Genomic DNA, 19050 nt, shown 5'->3' with positions numbered 1-19050 from the left:
GCACCTCGGGCAGGCAGCCCTCAGGGGTTATCCCAAGTGAGCTACACACCAGCACAAGGCGCACCCGCTCCATTTCCCACATGGAGTGGGATGAAGCTGTATCTATAGAGCTGTTGACAAGAGCCACTGGAAGGACTTGAGGACACCCCACTTTACACAATTCAGTCAGCAGAATTTAGCAATATCTCTAAAAGAAATGCATTTGCAGGGCATCGCCTCTCCATTTGCCTCGCCTGGATGGGACAGCAGCTCCAGCAAGAGCCAGCAGGGCAGTCTGCTGTAGTGCCCTTGGCTGCGATTTCCTTAGGTCGTCTGTGCCGCTCATCCAGATTGTCCTGAGACACTCGGATTTGAAAAGACCTGGTCCGCCCAGGGATGCCCCAGGGAGAGAGCAGTGAAGGAGAGAGGAAGGCAGCAAAGACCTTCAGCAGCTGAGCCGCAGTGAGATGGGGAGAAAAGGCCACCGGCTTCTGCCCTGACGAGGCAAGGCTTTCCCTGCCCCACCATGCCATTCCCTGCCGCTGCCAGGGAGCAAACCTCTGCGCAGCCTGGCCCACGCCATATGCGGTTTATTATTTCAGAGCTCAGTTATTTGCCGGTTCAGCTAATGCGGGTGTGTTCTATCCGTAGCTGCATTTTCTCAAGCAGGGCTAGGTTGCCGCCAGTGGGTACGTGTTTGTTCCAGCTAAGCTCCGGCAAGGTGTCAGCCTCAGGGGCAAGTGCACAGCTGCATGCTCCCACCACCACACATCTGGCCCCTGCTCCTCAGGGCTAGTCAAACCCGAGACCTGGAGTTGAGACAACTTCATCCCGGGAGCCCAAGCCATGTATGAGGCCAGAGCTCCAGCCCCTGGCAGCATCAGGTACCTGCTCACATCCTCTGGTGCGGGTGGCTTCACTCACACCTGCCAGGGGAATTACAGAGGCATGGGAGCAAATAAGCCCCCACTCGTATTTGCTCGTTAGAGCAGCCAACTTGGACACATTTGTTCTTCCCAGTCAGTTTGCAGGGAGCCATTCCTGCTTCCCTGCTACTGTGAGTGGGAGCAATTAAAGCATTTCACAGCAAATACTCCTTTCTGCGTGGTTTGGGGGATGGCAGGCAGTAAGCAGTGAATAGCTTCAAAGAGAAAGGTCAGCAAGCCAGTGAGGATGGATTAGTAAAGGACAATGCAGCAAAGACCTGATTAATTTAATTGCTCATCTGAAATGTAGTCACAGATGAAAGAAGGATGAAGAATTTATAAGCATATGAATGGAGCCAAGTAATGATTTTAAGAGAGAAAATACACAGAGCCCTGCCTCCCCCTGCACCCTCTGCCCTGCATACAAAGAGGTTTGTATTCAGAGATTACTCCAGACTTCCGTCTCTTCTCCTCATCCTGTCTTCTCAGAGATGGAGACATTGACTACCAACAAATGTTTAAGTAGCTGCAGCTTGATATCACTGCTGGCAGCTCGGATTGAGCAGGAGCATTAAAGCCAGGCACGTGCCCACACCCGCATGGAGACATAACTTGGAAACAATTTGGACTTTTATGCTCCCAGCAGAACTGATGTTTTCCTGGTGGAATAGGATTGACGTGCATGGCCTCAGCACTTTATAGCCAGCCCCTGCCCTGAAGGACCTGAATCAGCTTCACAATGGAGAAACATACTTCTACCTTCCCTCGGCTTAAAATGGTACCTACATCAGATCTCCCCGTACTTACAGTCAACAGCTCATGTCTCCAAACACTTCAGAAGTAATATTTATAACTAGAGAGAGGCAGCAGTCATTTCATGGAAAATTTCACAGGTTTGTTGGTTTTGTTGTTTGGGGTTTTTTTGTGTTGGTTTTTTTTTTTTTAATTGGAACAAACAAACAAAAAACCCACCCAGGAAATAAAGTATAAAAACCATATGGGTTAGGTCAAAACACTATTCTCTCTTTGGTTTGATTTTCAAAAACTGTGCCTTATGTTTGGTAATATAAAATAGCTGAAAAATTATTCCAACTTTGAAGTGGAAACTCAGACTCTTCTGTGAAGGCCAAAAATAACTTCTTAGCATTCATCATCTCACTATTGCAAAGAGAGGTCAGAAACTTGTCAATTAAATCTGCTTCTGGAAGGCTACAATTCCAATTGCCTGGATTACTCCAGCACAGGCAAAAATCTTGGAAAACACTGCAGTGAGATGGACAGGCACCACTCTTGGCCATCAGCTCCCACCTCCAGCACAGTGCAAACTGGAGAGCTGCCTTCAGGAACTTGTACAGCAAAGGGACTCATCCCTTCCCACCAAATGACCAACAGCTACTAAAGGTTAGTGGCTGCTGGATGAACTTAACTGTATTCCTTAAAAAGGCTTGATTTGAAGAGTTCTTGATTTGAAGAGTTCAGGTGATGGGAGAGCTTACCGTGTGGGCTGGGCTGCTTCAGCTAACGACTCCCGGGTTGGGCTGAACACCGGTTGCTGCAGCACCAGCAAGCCATCAGGCTGCAACAAGGCGTTACTGTCAGTCAGATTCTACTGTCCTTGCTGTTTCACCTTCCTCCAGAGGCCAGACCACACTACTCCTCCATCCAGCCCCCCTCCCACAATCCTCAGGGCTATTTAACTACTTAGCTGAACGAGCTACAGCTGTACATCACCCATGTCAATCAACCCACTGCCTTCGAGGCACGGCCACAGCTGCATGTTATCAATGCTAATCAGCCCACTGCCTTCATTCCTCTACAGTCTGTGCCTTTGCCGGGTGGATGGGAGAACAGCATCACCTCAGTGCCCTTCCCCCAGCACAAATGCTTTCTCTAAGCCAGCCCTCAGCTGTCTGTCTGGTAAGAAGAGTCATGCTGGAAAGACCTACTAGACCACATTCAGAAGTGTCCCAGTGGAAAATAGTCTTTCAAGCCCAGACTTCCCTCCTTGGTCTTTTCTGCCTCTCCTCATTTTTCAAGGCATTTCCCCGGTTTCCAAGGCATGCCTATGCAGGAGAAGGATGTCTAGCAAATGTCCTGATTTAACACTATCTCCTTGAGATGCGCGTTTCCAACAGCCTCCAAAAAATGCATTTTATTTTTCTATAGAGGAAAAAAAGCACATTATTGGGGCAGAAGAGGACACTGAAGAGATGAGGCAATCACCTCTGAAGCAATTAGTCCTCATCAGCTGTACAACGAGGCTGCAGAAGAGTGCTGTAATTTTCATAGAATAGCTGGACCTAAGCATCAAAAGTGTTAAAATGACTCTTTCATTTTGCAGGGCTGGAAGGTTAGGTATGATTCAGTGGCTGTGCAGAGACCCATGGTTGGCTTAATTCCAACTGCATCTCATGTTTAGAATTTTTATAATTATTCATTAAAGAAAAATTATAGGAAAGAAAGATACCTTTAACATATTGGTCATTTAAACTAAGAATCATGCTTTTGAAATACTGCATGTTCCGTTTTCTGCATCTGACAGAATTTTAAGGTACCTTTCTTGTGCTGTCTCTCTCCTTTGGGACTTGAAAACCAGAAGCTGAAAAAGGCTGGAGCTGCCAGCACTAAGAGATATGCTGCATTTTCTGTGACAAAGCATAAGGAACATACAAGCGAGGACAGAAAAACGCAGCTTCTTTGCTCTTACCTGCAGCCTCTGGGGCAGAGGTGATACAAGACTCTGGCTGCAGTCTGTCACTTGGTTGCCCTCCTGGGAGCTGGTTCCCACATTCGCTTCCTTTTAACCCAGATTTCTTCTACCTGATTTTTTTTGTATATTTGATACTTTTTTTTCAGACTTAGAAAAGTTGGTATTTTTTTTGCACATTTCTTTAAATAGCACTGCTAGCAGTGTGGACCAGGTCTGGTATCCCAGCTCACCCTTCAAAAACATTTGCAAAATGAACCGTTGTGTTCCCTTATCGTCCCATGGCAGGGGATGCCCTGGGTGCATGGATGGCAGCATCAGCCTGTCACCAGGCACATCCACGTAGTGCACAAAGCACAGCTGAGATGTGCTCGTGTATGTTTTGTACCTCAGGGTGCTCCTCTCCTGGACAGAAATTGGGGACTACCAGTCTATCTGACCAGCAGGGCATGAGTGGACGGCTGTGGGTATTCTCCAAGGTAGTTCCTGGTCCACAGACTCCGACGTGGGCTTGGGACAGGGCTCCATATATATATAAACAACCTTATTACCCTCCCTTATTCTTTTTGCGTGGGACAACCAAGCAAGGAACCCAAATCTTGGAAATAAACACCAGCACAGAAAGGAATGTTTACCATTCAATGTATTATTCCCTTGTGTACAAAGTATTTTGCCTCTATAATAGCACACAGGTATTGAAATATGATGGCAAATGCAGAAAGACCATACAGACATGTCTTATGAGTCTTTTCATTTCCTTTTGAGTATAAGCAGAAAGAAAAGAAACACTGTACAGGAAAGTGCTTCCAAAAAAACCCCCAGTTTGTAGAAAAATAATGGCATTGATATACAACCCCCAGAGTTGTTTCCTGAACAAGGATTGTCTGATGTCTCTGGTCCTCAAAGTCTGCTCCTATTTAATGAAGCTCATTAATGAACCACAGGATCAGTGATCTATCTTTTTTTTTTTTTTCCTTCTAGTTTATTTAGTTTTGGTTGGTTTTTTTTTAGGTTTCTCTTGCTCTGTTAATAGCTGCTATGAAACTATACGGTAGAAATGAATGTGTACAGGTCAAAATAATATTTCTTTTTATAAATAGCCATTCACTTCATTAGAGAAAATATAATAAGCCTGTACTTTCTAAGCACCACTGTTTCTTTCTCAAGTTCATAGTGCAATTTTCCCTTTTCCCCTACAGAAGTTTACATAAGTAATTATCATTAAAAAAAAAAATCACTATTCCATTACTACTCCTTCCCCCTTTCCCTTTTTCTTCTTTCTCTTTCCCTTTTCCCCTTTCCCTTTTTCCCTTTTCTTTCACCTTTGAAATGGTATTTTTGGCATTTTTCTCAGAAAGGTAGAATCTATGCATAGACATACAACACAGGTGAAAAATCAGCCTTTCTAAGATATGATCACATCTACTGATGCGCTATTAAGCCCAACCCCCCAGATTACAGGTAAGAGTCTCATTCTCTCCTCGTAAGTCTGAATATTAGTAAGAGCAGCAGAGGCACACAGGGAACACGTGTAGGGCAGCAGTTCTGTGGCTGCTGGACTGTAACACAGCCCTGCTTTTGCCTGCGAGGTGCCTCCCGGCTGACGTGGACCAGTGGATCCCTGACTGCCAGGCTGACAGCTTTCGCTCTGAAGGCTGGACACAGCCCGGCACGCACATGGGTTATGAATCCAGGGGTCGGATCATTCATCACGATTGATCTGACTGTTGAGTAACAGACTGATTACACATCCTTTGGGGAGCTCTGCAAAAGACTCACACAAGATCCTGAGGTTGCGTGTTTGTGAACCGTTTGCATCCAAAATTCAAAGTTATCTGAAGTAGCAGATAAGCCTCTCTGGTTTTCCAAACTGCTGGCAATTTTGTGCTGAAAAGCTTCCTTTCCTTGTACTTTGTGCTCCTGGCTACCCCGACATATAAGGTGAAGGGGCAGCATCTTCCTATCACTAAGTAAAATTGTGGAGAAAGAGATAAGGGACATAGTCATAGACTACAAAAATAATCTGGTCACATCACCCCCGTTCAACGTGCTACGAAGCTCTGCAAAAACGTGTCATGCCACAAGCGGCGGGCTATGTACAGGCGGGAGCCATCACACAGCCGCATTCAGCGCCTATGGGAGATGTCTCCTCAATTTTTTTATATATATATATATATAAATAAGCCAATGCTAAAGGTCTGGTTGTACATGGGATGGCGGATAGGCAAGGAGCACAGATGCCTTACCAGGAAGATCTGAAGCAATACAGAAGTAGGTGTAAAGCAGCTTGTTTTTGAAAGGGGGGGGACAGAGTTATCTGTAAGTACAGAGTGATCTTGTTGAAACAAGGCAGAGCTGGCACTGAAGCCTCCCTTTTGCAGATGGTCTGTGAGTGAGTAGGAAGCTGGGGAAACGCTGCAGGTGCCTGCAGTGGAGTCCCCCAGCCAAGAGGAAGGGGCGGCTGGGCTGTACTTGCTGTCCCCCATCCCCTGCTGCGGGCCCTGTGGTCCTCACCAGCCCCATGGGGAGGTAACAGGGCAGGGATGCTTTCAGCTTCAGGTCAGGGTTTTGTGACAACGTCCGTAAGAAACTGCATCGCATCTCAGCGCGCAGCCCAGGGAAACATATGGCCCGATCAGCCTGTCTGGGATGAGTTAATACCCCGCTCCCAGATGGAGCCAGGAAGCACAGCGGCACATGCAATTAGGAGACAAAGATACATTTTTTTTTTAAAAAGCAAGTTCACTTCAGAGCCCTGTGAAAAAGGGGCTCGAGCTGAAGATCCACCCACAGAGGAATTTTCCTAAACCTGGGGTAGATCTTCATTTATTTGAATCACCTGACAATTTTTCTGCTTTCTTCCCTTTTTCACTGATAAAGGCACTGGATTAACTAAAACTACAGAGCATTAATAAATATCACGTTAGCACCAAACCAGCGCTTTTAGCACTGGCCACAGAGGTCATGTGAAATTCAAAACATACCTAAAAGATAAAGATTGCTAATGCAACTAGCACTGTATTCATTGTCATGTTTTCCTTGAGTGCTGTTGGCCTAATCCCTAAAAATAAAATTTAAGCACATCTTGTATATTTTCCTTACATAAAGACAGATTGAAATGCCAAAAATACCCCTATGCAGATTGTGTAGCACCATAGAGGGCCAAAGCAGCCCATAACTGAAGGAAAATTACTGATTGAAAGTAAACAACTGAATACAGTGACAATAAAGTATCACTTGTCATAATGCTACATATAATGTAGAGTACGCAAAATGCAGTGGTTTGACTGCAGGATTTAACAATAAAAAATAAAAATAGTAAAAGCAGCCTTAATATAATGATTTTACGTACAAAAATATTAAATCAAAATAAATAATTCCAAACATAAATATTATACTGTACATTAAGAATATGCGATCTATATACACACATAAACAGATAAAAAAGTGGAAGGCAGAGGTATTGCATCGCTATCCTTCATCCATCTCATCTCCGCTGGCTGCTCTCAGAGAACCTGGAAAATACAGACAAGGTGCACGTTGGGGAGAGATCATCATCTTTGCCTCTGAAACCTGTAACTAGCGAGATTGGCCCAAGAGCGGAGGCAAAGCAGGTGCCAGCAAGGTGGGACAGTGCGTTTCCAGTTGACAGTGTTACACCCTTAAGGGTTACTGGGGGAAGCAAGGGCTGGGGGCACCAGATCCCATCCCTGGATGCTGCTCGGGTAGGTGGCTGTCACCGACTTTGCAAGCGTGGCCTGTTCTGCCTCTTCAGGATGTTTCGGGGAAGATTTCCCTTCATGTAGAAGCAGCTGGGAACTCACCATCGCTATAACACCTGAACATCGAGGCCTGTTCCAGATGATGGAGTACACTTCCCACAGTAACCGCCACATTTTCCTACTACTTTGGTACCATCCTGCAGGCAAAACCAGAAAATAACATCTCACGTGAGGGCTCAGGAATGCCATGCTGCAGGAGGGCCAGATCTAGGTTATTCTAGCCAGGGATTTTAATAGAAAATGTCTTGGAAGGGAAACAAATTATGCCTGAATCAATCTACAAAATCACTATTATATTTAAACATATGCAAATGTAATTCTCTTTAGTGCTAGCAGGTCAGATGGTGAACACAAATAAGAAAGGGCAGTTTTGATTTATGGAGTTGAAAGATGCCCAAGGAGAAGGCCATTTGAAGGGATATCTCAAGGGTATCTGCTTTCTCCAATTTGCCCCACAGTGAGTAACTGTCATGAGTGGAAAGAGCAAAATCACACCTAGACAATAACAGCTCCTCAGCTGTGCCTGTGCACATGAAGGGCACGGGAAGGATACTTGTAGGCAATATCAAGAAACATCCATTTGGAAGGGAAAGCCCTGGAGTGGCTCCAGAGCCAAGACGCAAGGGAAGGCAAAGGGGTGATGCTATGCCGCTCGCTAAAGGTGCCATCCCCCCTCACTCTGCATTTCCACAGCCAGAAGAGACCAAGGAAAATGTGGAGTGGTCCTGGGGTTGGTCCAGTCTCCAGGAGAGCCCAGCAAGCATGGTGCAACGCTGGGCTTGAGTCATGAGATTAATACCTCCATCTGGCCGCCTTTATCCCACCTCTGCAGTCTTTCTCCTCTTGGTCATTGCAATGGACAGACAGTCCTTGAAAGGAATTCAACCCTCAATTACCAGAAAATTGGACTTAAGTGCAGGGCAAGCTTGCACAAAGCATTTATTTTTAAACGAGCTCCATCCTGCCCTTGACACTATTGATCTGTGATTGCAGCAGGCTGCTATCATCTCTTCCCACTATGCCTTTCTTCCACTCCTGTGGGCAATTACACCTTTGAAACAGCACTTGACAGATGCCACCGGATGATGGAAGTAAGAATTGTCTCTTAGACTCCTTGTCCCTTAAAGTTTGTTTTAATTCTGCCACCTGTGATGGTGTCTGCTCTCCGCAACCCCAGTCAGCTGCCTGGGCTTCTCCATTCTGAAGTGGAGAATAGCAAAGCACCTGCCAGAACTAACATACAGGGGTACTGGTCCTCTTCTACCTGCACTGGTGGATGCTTTGCTGCAGCATGGTCAGACCAGTAGCATTTAATTCTCCTTCAAGAGCACCAGCACTGACGAGGCTTACGGGCTCAAGGGGCTCTCCAGAGCCAGGGAGACTGAAAGCAGTCCAGGAGAAGGTATTTTGCAAATTGTTTTTTGTTAAATGATTATGGTGACCTCCTTAGGAGAGTTTTAACAGGGGCAATCAGTATGACTCACATGAAGTAAGAGCCAAAAAAGCAATCCTGGGTTTCTCCAATTTCAGGACATGACACAGAAGAGACAGCGTGAAGGCACACAGTGACGGAGGTGTTAACAGGCAAGCACATTAAGCTGTCCAAGCTCAGATTTGGCTGTGGGGTGATTCTGAAGGCCTGCCTGGCTTACCTGGAAGCCTTCGGTCCGCAGAGCCCCTGGCAGCTGCGGGGGACAGAGCCCCAGGGCGCAGCGTGCAGTGGGGCAGCCCCAGCCCACTGCAGCACCAGTGACTCCAGCCTCCCCCAGGAAGGTAAACCCAGCCCAGTGGGAAGGTCCACGTCCTCCACACTTCATTAGCAATGTTTTGGGAATAATTCCTACTCAGAGCACTCACCTGGCACCCAGACCCTCTCTGGCAGGTCAAGGCAGCCCTGACTCCGTGGTCCTGCCTGCCACATGGTGCATGCTCTGTGCTGGACATCTCGGACAACTAATTAAGGATATGTCTGCCCCACAGCACTCAGCATTTTCAGCTTCACGGTTAAGCAGACTCACTAATTAATTGCAATAACTCAGATCAAGTTAAACCCACTAGCCTCCCCCAGTTACGGGCAACACTTTCATGTCAGATGTTAGTTCTTTGTTAGTCTCTACTTGGAAGATGTTGCCACGGAAGACAACGTGGCAATTAAAAACTTCTTTTAAGTGGGTATAACCATAATTAAAATCACAACTTACTGGGGATTTTTGAATTTCCGACACCGCGTAATTCCCTTGTGAGAGCCACTTTGCTGTTCCTGTTAAGGACAGGCCTGTCCCGTAAAGGTCTATGCTGAAGCGACCCTAAAAAACAAGCAGATGAGCTCAGTTAGCCTCCAAAAAAGCCATCCTTTGGCCTCCTGTGGCTTGCCACGGTGTCACTTTCCTAATAGGATCTTGCCATCAATGTTTGGAATTTTCCCCATCGCTCTGATAGTGATCAGCACAGATTGCAGGAATCACAGAGTGTCTCGGGTTAGGAATTTCCTTCTCGCTGGTGGCTGCAGGGAAGGAAGGGTTTTATCTTGGCTTTGTACTGATTTCTCAGTTTTTCACTGCTTTTTCTCAGTTTTGTGCTGCTTTTTCGCCGTTTGCCAGCTGAGGGCATTCTCGGCTTTTCCACGGCAAACTGTGGAGCCTGACGTGCTCCAGCAGCTGATGGGAAAGGTACCCCAGGGATGTGCTGCAGCCACTCTCACTGCTCCCTCCTCAACTGGAGAGGGCACACTTGTCCTTATTTTCCTTATTTTCCACTGGGTTTATTTCCCCCCCCCCGGCCTCAACTTCAGTAAAATCAAAACTCGTTCATTCGTTTATTTCTTAAAAATGTCTTTCGCTTCACTCCACCCTGTCTCAAAATGCATAAGATGGATGGAAAAGTAAGGGCTATGCCTGCATCCAATGCACAGCCCCCCAACCTTCCCCTTCACCCCCACGGTGGACCCCAGCCCTGCCCGTTTCTGGACCCGGGGGGGACCCTTCGGACACATCCCCAGGCTGACCCACAGCCCAGCACGGCTGCACGGTACCAGATGGCTGTTAGCTCTGCTCCTCGAACTGCCTGCCTTGGAAATGCCGATTTTCTGCGAGGAGCAAACTGTCTGGGTGAGGTGGATGGATATTAACATTCATGAGCCTTCCTGAGGTAAGAAGTCAACCCCTAAGCCGCTGAGCTGTGCAGGAAAGTGTCAGCTCTGAAAGCAGGGAGGGAAGGAGATGGAGGGGTTTGCCCTCTGCCGTCTGTTGCTGCGACTCGCTGCTTAATGCCCTTTGCAAACACGGTCCACCCACTATCTTGAACTATCCAAACATATCACTTATCATCCCCCAGCTCCACAAAAGCTAGGTGTGCTGGGAACACCGAGCAAGCCACCTATATTAGTCTCCTAAAGACTTTGGAGAAAGCGTATTTTTTCCAAGCCACTGGGCTACAATGTCCTAGATCACCTGCCAGAGCTACTGAGGAGGCAACGTAGCCTGTGCCCCGCTCTCCATGTTTGCATGGCCAGGCACCTCACGGCGCTGGGACAGGCTGGATTTGCCCTGATGTGCAGGCACCACCTTCACTTTGTCAGCATCTTGCCAGCCCCAAAGTGGAGTGAGTGACGGTCCCACCGTGTTGCAGTGAAAATAAGCATTGGGCACGGGGATGGTGGGGCAGCAGCTGGCAGCACCACTGTGGTCTCTGACAGACGGGCTGTGTCCACCCAGCAGCAACCTGTTCCTGCAAATGCCCTGTCCCCGGGCCTCTTCCCCTGGAGATGACATGGCAGGAGTCCCACTGTCTGTCTGCTGCCTCCTCCATCCAGAGGGGTTATCTCACCCATTTCTGGTGGTGCCAGGAGATGTGAGGTTGCAGAGCGCAGAGGAGGGCATCCTGACAGCCTGATTCATTGCTGTTCCCCTGCCCAGCGCTTCCACTGAGCCCTGCCGTGGACTGATCCCCTACCTTCACCTACGCATGCAAAGCCCAGCCCTTCTCCCACAGCTTATTTCTTCCTCCTTTTCTCCTTTACTGTTGAGTGAGGCCCTGGGGAATGTCCTGATAACGACCTGTCATTTTCCCATATGGAAAATGCAAAACACTTTCTGCACAGACAAAAGGAAAAGTTTCCCATGGCTGAGATGAGAATGTGATGCTCACAGAGGTTGGGCTGATGTGATCAGCAGTAATTAACAGAGGGCCTGAACATAACAAATGGCACCAATTCCTATGAAATGCTATTGTCAAATACCTGTGGGCATTTGGCTGCGCTGTAGCAGTCCCCAGCAGTGGCATAAGGAACAGGTCGTCCATCATGTGTCCGTGCAAACTGTAAATCAGTCGCTGTGGAGAATAGTTGGTGAATAACACAGAAAGATAGATGCAGGGAAAGAGACAAAATAAATGTAAACGTGCTCTTCGCTAATGTTTAAATTCACTAAAGCTGGTTTCATACATTAATCTTGCGAGTCAGACTGGTGGTTTTCTAGTATTAAATCCCCCAATTCATCCCACATGTGACTGCCAGCACATGGGCACTGAATTCAGCAGGACACGGACATGTTCAACATTTACAGCTCAGTTTAAGCACATCGGTGATTTAGGGCCGAAGTATAAATAACGACAAAACTCGACCCCCTGACTTGTTTTTTATTTATCAGAAAATTCCCCACTTTCAAGAAGGCATGGGGACCTCCTAAATCTCCTCTTAAACAAAGGCAAACAACCATCTCTGCGCTCTCCGGCTGCCCCAGCCCAGGGGTCCGGGTTTCAAAGGGAATTGGGGTATTTTGCTCTGGAGGGATCTGAAGTAACCGAGACTCATTTAGATGGGGATGTGAGATAGCTCCTGCCTGACAGGGGTAGGTGCCCAGATCCTTTTGAAATTCAAAGGGAGCTGGTATCAGGTTCCCTGAGGGTGGTTCCATTGAGATCTTTACCTAGGAGCTTTTACAGACTATTAGTAGCCTTTTACAGATGGATAGACTGGGAGGTCTCAGGGCTTGAAAATTAAGTGATAAAAAACCCTTATCAGATAAAGTGTCATTTTACAAGGAAGGATTTTGATTCGCTAAAAAAATCTCTGCTATTTACTGAATGAACACCCAACGGTATGTTGTATTTTTAAAACATTTGCTGGAAACTGATAGCATCCCTGGAGTCAGGGGGTCTGAAACTGTAACCCTACGGGATGCCGTGGGCTCTCTGGCAGCAGGATGGCTCCCAGCTCCCATCAATGATGAGAGACACAGGGTATCACTTATATTGCATAGTTACAGTCCCTTCCTCCCCTGCAAATCCAGGGCCCCAGCTCCATCACTCTCAGTCCAAGTTACTTCCCCATGGTCTGGCTCTGCCAGGAGCCTCCTCTGCCCTGGCCCAGAGGGAGCAGCATCCCATCCCCAGTGGAGTCCCCTGCACTGGGATCTCCTGACACATCTGTGGGTAAAATGGAGGGGCAGCTCCTCCCCGGTTAAGCTTTCTGTCTGAGTCCAATCTGGAAATAAAAACCTTCTGAAAATACACCGGCCTGCCGGGAGCACGCAAATATTCATTCTGCATAGCAGATGCACCAGCAACTGTCTTAATATTTTCCTGTATTACAGAGAATTAGCATGAGCATCTCTGATGTACTCAAGTTGCAGTCTCTAAGCGTAAAGCAGCAAACAGGTGACCAAGTTTAAAGGAAGCAGCTTTTAACAGGAGAGCTCAGGAATATAGCTCACTAGAGTCCTACTGCTTGCTTGTAGTTACAGCTACATTTGCGTAAAATAAACATTTTTTTTTAATGGCAAGGCCCTGTTTTTACTCACTTATTATTTGCATAGTGTTCAGGTCCAGCCTTACTTTGCTGAAGGTGGAAAACCCAGCTGCTGTGTAATCTTTCCTACACTGGCAGTCTTCTCGTCTGCTCCCGTTATACGGACATTCAGTCGGGTTATGCAATCTAAATCAAAAGAAAACCCTTTCTACTCATGACCGGAAAATATTGCCAAGGAAAATAAAAATATTGTGAAGCTCAGGATTAAAGGATTTCTTACCTGTATCCATACACTTCTGAAAAATTCTCTGCATCCCCATTTACAAGGGTCACATACTCCTTTGGGCTGTCAGTGTGCATCCCAGAGCAATACACCTGAGAGAGAGAAGCCAGAATTTTGTCAAGCATCATGTTCAAAGGGACCGCTGAGAAAACCAAAGATAGAAAATCCAAGAGCAGAAGTGAAGAGTGCATGCAGGGTCCTCTTGCACCTTTAGGAAATGCATTAACTATCAGTCTGTTGCTGAAATGCACCTTTAATGTCTTTCCTTTGACTTGAAGGAAATATTCACCATCTTCAGTGACACCTTTGAGGTTTTTAAGGTCTTTGCAACTCCTTGGTAATTCACCTGAAACAAAACAGAAATACTTGTAGTCACTGAGCAACTGTACATCAGAATTTCTTTTGTAACATTATGAGGCATCTAAAGCACCAAAACGCCTTGCTTATTTTTAAGAGGTTTCCCTGAAGTGCCTTAGTGCTTAGTTGGATGGCTCCCAACGCTTGGTAATATTGCATATCTCTAGGAGTTTGATGGGAAAAGATGCTGAAGAGAAAGGCAAAGGAAGGTGAAAATCCGCAGACTTACAGTCATGAACGTTGTGGCATGTCCTCCTCTCTTCAGGTTTCAGATCTGCAGGGCACAGGCTGCTGACCTGGTCATCGTTTGTCAAACACTGCACCGACCGGTGCATGACTCCGATGCCACAGGTGACAGAACACTGCAAGACAGAAGTCAGACACTTGTATTTTATCTCAGAGGTTTCTGGGCTCCAGAAGAACAGAGGCAGATGGTTTTCCTTGTATCAAGAGACAGCAGCAAAAGCCCCCGTCCTGCAAAATGTGGAAACGTTGGCTGGATTTTAATCACATCAGTAGTCTCTTGGATTATTAATAATTTCATTATTATTATAATCATCATTAATTAGTTCAAGAAAGGCTACCATATTTTGCTTAGCACTTCCACACTTTACTGTATGAGGAAGTTGGTTAAGGTGAACCCATGAGCTCAAGTGAAATTGTTTATTTTTCACATTAGGAAGGTGGTACAAGAGAGGAGTGTTCAGCAGAAGGCCTGAAAGGTATAAATCCTCTCCTGCTGGCTTGGAGACATTGCTTGGGTCACTGACAGGGGCCTCTGAACAAACCTGACATGGGTTGTTATTTTCTATCCAAATTGCACCAAAAAACTGCAGCCTCCAAACCCCGTCTCCCTTCACTCTCTGGAAAAATGGCTAAATCTGCGCCAACGCTGGGTCATACCCAAACAGCTCAAATCAAGGGCAACCTTAAGGCTGATGTTGCACGAGCTACTGGAGTTACTGAGCTACCAGCTCGTCCAGGCTAGTTGCTGCTGAGCACAGGCTATGGGGTGGGTGGCATCTTGCTCCGCCTCTGCAACTTGTTCTTTCAAGTACTTGAGAACTGAAAATCAGCTCTTCCTACAGGTACCAGGTTAGCCTGCCAAGAAAACGCTGCTGCTCATCTATTTAGAATTGATTAGACTAAAGGAGCACACCATGAAGGAGACTGTCTTCAACGGCTCACGGTATTTGCAGCGTGGCGATTACACTTCATCAGGTCCAAATCCATAAAACTTAACTAAGGAGCTGAGCAGGACTCTTTGCCCATCAAAGGTGATGGTATTTTACATTAAATCCCTTTGAAAAACAGAGATGAGAAGGGTCATGGCCCTGGATAGTCACTGGGACATTCAGCAGTCCAAAGCGAGGAGGAAGGGCTTGCTCTCTGAAATGGATACTCTTTGCAATGAAGTTGTAGTAACGAGTTGGACATTTTGCACTGAAATTCTGAGGGAAAATGCCAATTAATTGAGGCTGAGCTCTTTTGCTGTAACTCCTCTGCCCTGACTTGCAGGCAGGAACTGAAGCTTCCTATGGGTCAGGAGGAACTTTGGTTTCAAACAGCTCTTCCATTTACTGCGACAGCTTCCACTGCATTTTGCTTGACTTGACCCTCATAGCCTCGTAAAGGTTTGACAAATTCCCACGAATGCCTAAGCTGGGCTAATACATCAAATTTATGGGAGAAACACCACATTTCAAAGAATGTCAGAAGCCGAAAGAAGTGAAATGTTACCGCCTTAACTAAAATTTGATCTTGTAGTTCAGGCCCCAGAAGAGGCTTGACACAAGTAACTTTGGCAGAAGGGCAAAGTTCTTTCCCCTGCCCTGTCCCAGCATTTGGGGGCAGGGTGAGAGGGGGAGCAGAGGCGAAGAAAGAAAAACCTTTAAGGTTTTAAGGCTCTAATTACCAGTGTTTTGGCTTACCGGTGGTTCCCAAGTCTTGCTCATACACATGGCCAAGTGGGATCAACCCCAGTTGCCAGCTATCCATCAATCCTTCTATCACAGGGCTTTCCAACCCTTGTTTTCTGACGGTGACTCCACTTTCTGACTAAGCATTCAGCATGATTGTCAACACTGCCACAAATTTTGGCTACATCCGAATTTTCAGCAATCATGACTCTGCTTGTAGCTGCTGGGACTCCCCAACACGATGGGTTTCAGTCTGGAGCACGGAGCCCTACACACACTGGGGCTGCTGCTGCACGAGGGTATTCATCACATTAATTTATGCAGCTCTTAAACATTCCCCCACCAAACCTTCAGACCATTTCTCTAGTGTAAAGAAAAACGTTTGTTGCAATTTTGTTGGTTAAGGAAAAAGAAGTTTGCCAAACTTACGCTTCCCCAGTTGCTGACGCGCCAGGATGCCGAGACAGGGCACTCCCCCAGGTAGCAGGGCTGGATGTTGGGTGGCTGCGTGCCAGGACAGTTGACAGTGTTCTGGTACCCATACTCGTAGTGGTCTTTCCCAGTGTAAATCTCACTGCACGACACGAGGCGCTGCCTGTATCCCTTCCCGCATGTGACGGAGCACTGTGGGCAGAGGAAGCGCCTGTTAGCACCATATGCTTTGGGAAGGCTGCCTGGAATGGGGAAGAAAAGCAGGCTTGCCAGGTTTTAAGATGGCAAGAATCTCCGTAGGATCACCAGTAGCTGTTTAAGCCAGCCATGAGTACTGTGAGTGGCTACAAGTGGGCTGGCACCTGACACTGACCTCCAGCACCCCATTCCTCCCTGTGCTGCCCCTACAGCTGCTCCAGGACTCCCTAGTCCAGGTTGGTTCCTGGGCAAAAAAAGGAGAAGAAGATCCCTGGGAACTCAGAAATGCTTCTGTGATTTGGGGTTTCTCTTTTTTTTTTCTTTTTTTTTTTTTTTCCCTGTGGGGATACACATAAAATGATCAAAATTGACCCTGAATTGCAGGTACTTGGCAGCAACTGGAAGGAAGGGAAGGTTTTCTTTGTAAATACAGGACAAACAGTGCTTCTGACCTCCTCACCAGAAGGCTGAGTAGGAGCTGGGGAGAGCTGAGCTCTGGCTCCGTGAGCCCTCGCCCACCTCTGTCTTCATGGGCTCGAGTGCTCCTGGGGGTCACAGGTGTGGTACTGGGTGGAGGGTAGCTGGGCAAGGGGCAGCCAGGGCTCCAGCCTCACAGGCACCCTGATATTTCTCTTAGGAAACCATCCAGGAGACCAGGCTGCTCTGAGAAATTCTCATCTCTCTGCATTTCTCCCTCCTGCGCTATCTCGGGTGGCTTGTCTCTCCTCCCCCTCAGTCCTGGCATGTTTTCTTTTTTCTCTTTTCTTGTTCTTTCTTTTTAATCAGTGCTGTGTCAGCAGCTGCCTTGTCATTTCCCTCTGCTGTTCCTCCAAGTGGAAAGTAATCCTTCACTCGCTGCAGAAGGAAACAGGCTGAGATTAGCCCGGGTCCTCCCGCGTGCAGTGCCTGCTGCAAAGAAAACTCATCTATTTTCCTTGCCGAGCCCTCTCCCAGCCGTGAGGGCAAACCTGCTGCCTTCACTCACACCGAGTCCTCGCTCCTGCCAAAGATGGCACCGAGGAAGGACATGTCCCCATGGCCACATCCAGGCTCGCCTTTCCCCAGGATGCTCACCCAGACCCTTGCACAGCTCACAGTGCCCTGGAGCCCCCTGGGAGGGGATGGAAATAAAACCAAATAAATAAATAAATAGATGAAATAAAATTACACAAAAGCAAAGAGGCTGCCTGCTGAACACAATGTGCTTTGGAAGAAAATTGCCTCTAGACATTAGCTAGGACTCTGAGCATGCTGGCGTTCAGTCTTAGTATCCTGGTCTTCTCCCACAGCACTGCTCCTTTCTCTCCAGCAGGGAAATCACATACAGAAACAAACCAAAAAATAATAATTAAATCACGCAGCCCTGCCCTGCCCCTGCTGATTTGGCTTGCAATATCTCAGCAAAGCTGGCGGCAAGGGAACGAGGGTGTGATCCGGTGCTGAGCGGTGTGGTCCCTGTGCGGGGACAGGGATGGGGACTCACCTCCGACCACTCCCCGGTGATCCAGATGTACTCGCAGGGCGGCAACCCGCAGCTCTCGATTTCAGGGGGGCGTTTGCTGGCATCGCAGTAGCCACTGTTCTGCAGCTGCTTGTTCTCATCCACACAGACCACCTTGCGGTACCGGGACGCCTCCCCGCACGTCTTCATGCACTGTTTGCAAGAAACAATGGCTCATGCAACCCATGAGGGACTTCAGCAAATTAATCTGCATGCGGAGAGAGCCCTCCTCCCAGTGGCCCGGGCGAGCAGGTGGCTCTGTGCCCCATGTTGGCATCTCTCATTGGTACCACCTGGGTGCAAATTCGAGGCCAGGGCCCCGCTGTGCCAGGCGCTGTGGGAGCAGCCAGTGACAAACCGCTCCCATCCTTTGGAGGTACCAAATTGCAGATGCAGGGAGAGAGAAGAATCCAAGGCAGCAGCTGTTGGGATGGGGCAGATGTGGGATCCAGCTGTGATGGGACCACAAGATGAAGGGGTGGGCATGCCGGGCCAGGAGATGGGGCAAGGCAACAAAGAAAAGGGCCAACCCACATCGTTTCAGCCCCTAGTAAAAATAGCTGCTTGGAGAATGACAGCCCTGCCACCCCCCCCTTCCAAACTACACGCTGTCACACCTTGGCTGTGGCTGGTGTGGGGGACCCCCCTCCCCAGTCCCTGCTGGTGGGCGAGCAGCAGCACTGTCCTGGCACGGTGTGAGGGCACGTCTCTGCAACTGCTGCGCTGGAGGCAGCTCTATGGGTTCGCTCTCTTTTAAACACTGTCCTGCTGGTATTAAGGGCAACCCGTGCTAGCTGAGCACAACTCTTCCCAGGGGCTTCTGGAGACTTTAAGGACTCGGTTCTTTCTCTTGGAAAAACCAGCCCAGCTGTGAGGCTGTGCTCCTGGGAATGGGTCTGCACTCAGAGCGCATCTTACAAAAAACACACATAAACCAAAATAAGTCAGCATAAGAGCAGCTGTCTGGATAAAACCCTATTTTCTTGAAGTTATCGCCTGTAATGGACTTCTAACACTTTCAACTAACAGGATTAACAAGGAGAAAAATGCATGAAAATAATCATTTTACATAACGTGCAGGAAATGTCTTCCCCTAAGGAAAAGGATAAAACATTCAATCACACCATCCCTATCTGCACAGTAACACTGTTTGAAGTCACCTAGGCTCGGAGGACTGTGCCAGTTTAATCTAGTTAAAGTCTCACCCTCCAAAAATCGTT

General features: G+C 47.6%; 1 protein-coding gene across 6 annotated transcripts in view; it reads right to left on the bottom strand.

Annotated features, from left to right (window-relative positions):
- Nucleotides 1–4237: 4237 nt before the first annotated feature.
- The window catches only part of ADAMTS9 (ADAM metallopeptidase with thrombospondin type 1 motif 9), an 86644-nt gene continuing 71831 nt past the window's right edge, over nucleotides 4238–19050 (bottom strand). For 4 of the 6 annotated variants that reach the window (XM_055804283.1, XM_055804285.1, XM_055804284.1 and 1 more), the window contains 10 exons: nucleotides 17813–17983; nucleotides 16129–16323; nucleotides 14010–14142; nucleotides 13675–13769; nucleotides 13421–13515; nucleotides 13193–13326; nucleotides 11632–11723; nucleotides 9596–9700; nucleotides 7437–7531; nucleotides 4238–7127 (listed from right to left, as the gene is read on the bottom strand). In XM_055804283.1, the coding sequence (XP_055660258.1) occupies nucleotides 7442–7531; nucleotides 9596–9700; nucleotides 11632–11723; nucleotides 13193–13326; nucleotides 13421–13515; nucleotides 13675–13769; nucleotides 14010–14142; nucleotides 16129–16323; nucleotides 17813–17983 (1110 nt within the window). In that variant the 3' untranslated portion in view covers nucleotides 4238–7127; nucleotides 7437–7441. Of the gene's footprint in view, nucleotides 7128–7436; nucleotides 7532–9595; nucleotides 9701–11631; nucleotides 11724–13192; nucleotides 13327–13420; nucleotides 13516–13674; nucleotides 13770–14009; nucleotides 14143–16128; nucleotides 16324–17812; nucleotides 17984–19050 lie in introns of those variants that run through there. The other 2 variants (XR_008747236.1, XM_055804286.1) reach the window with 2 other exon arrangements.

Source organism: Falco peregrinus, chromosome 5 (assembly GCF_023634155.1).
Source record: "Falco peregrinus isolate bFalPer1 chromosome 5, bFalPer1.pri, whole genome shotgun sequence".
NCBI classification, from domain to species: domain Eukaryota; kingdom Metazoa; phylum Chordata; class Aves; order Falconiformes; family Falconidae; genus Falco; species Falco peregrinus.
The sequence above is the reverse complement of the archived record's forward strand: the minus strand, read 5'-3'. Positions and strand labels throughout refer to the sequence as shown.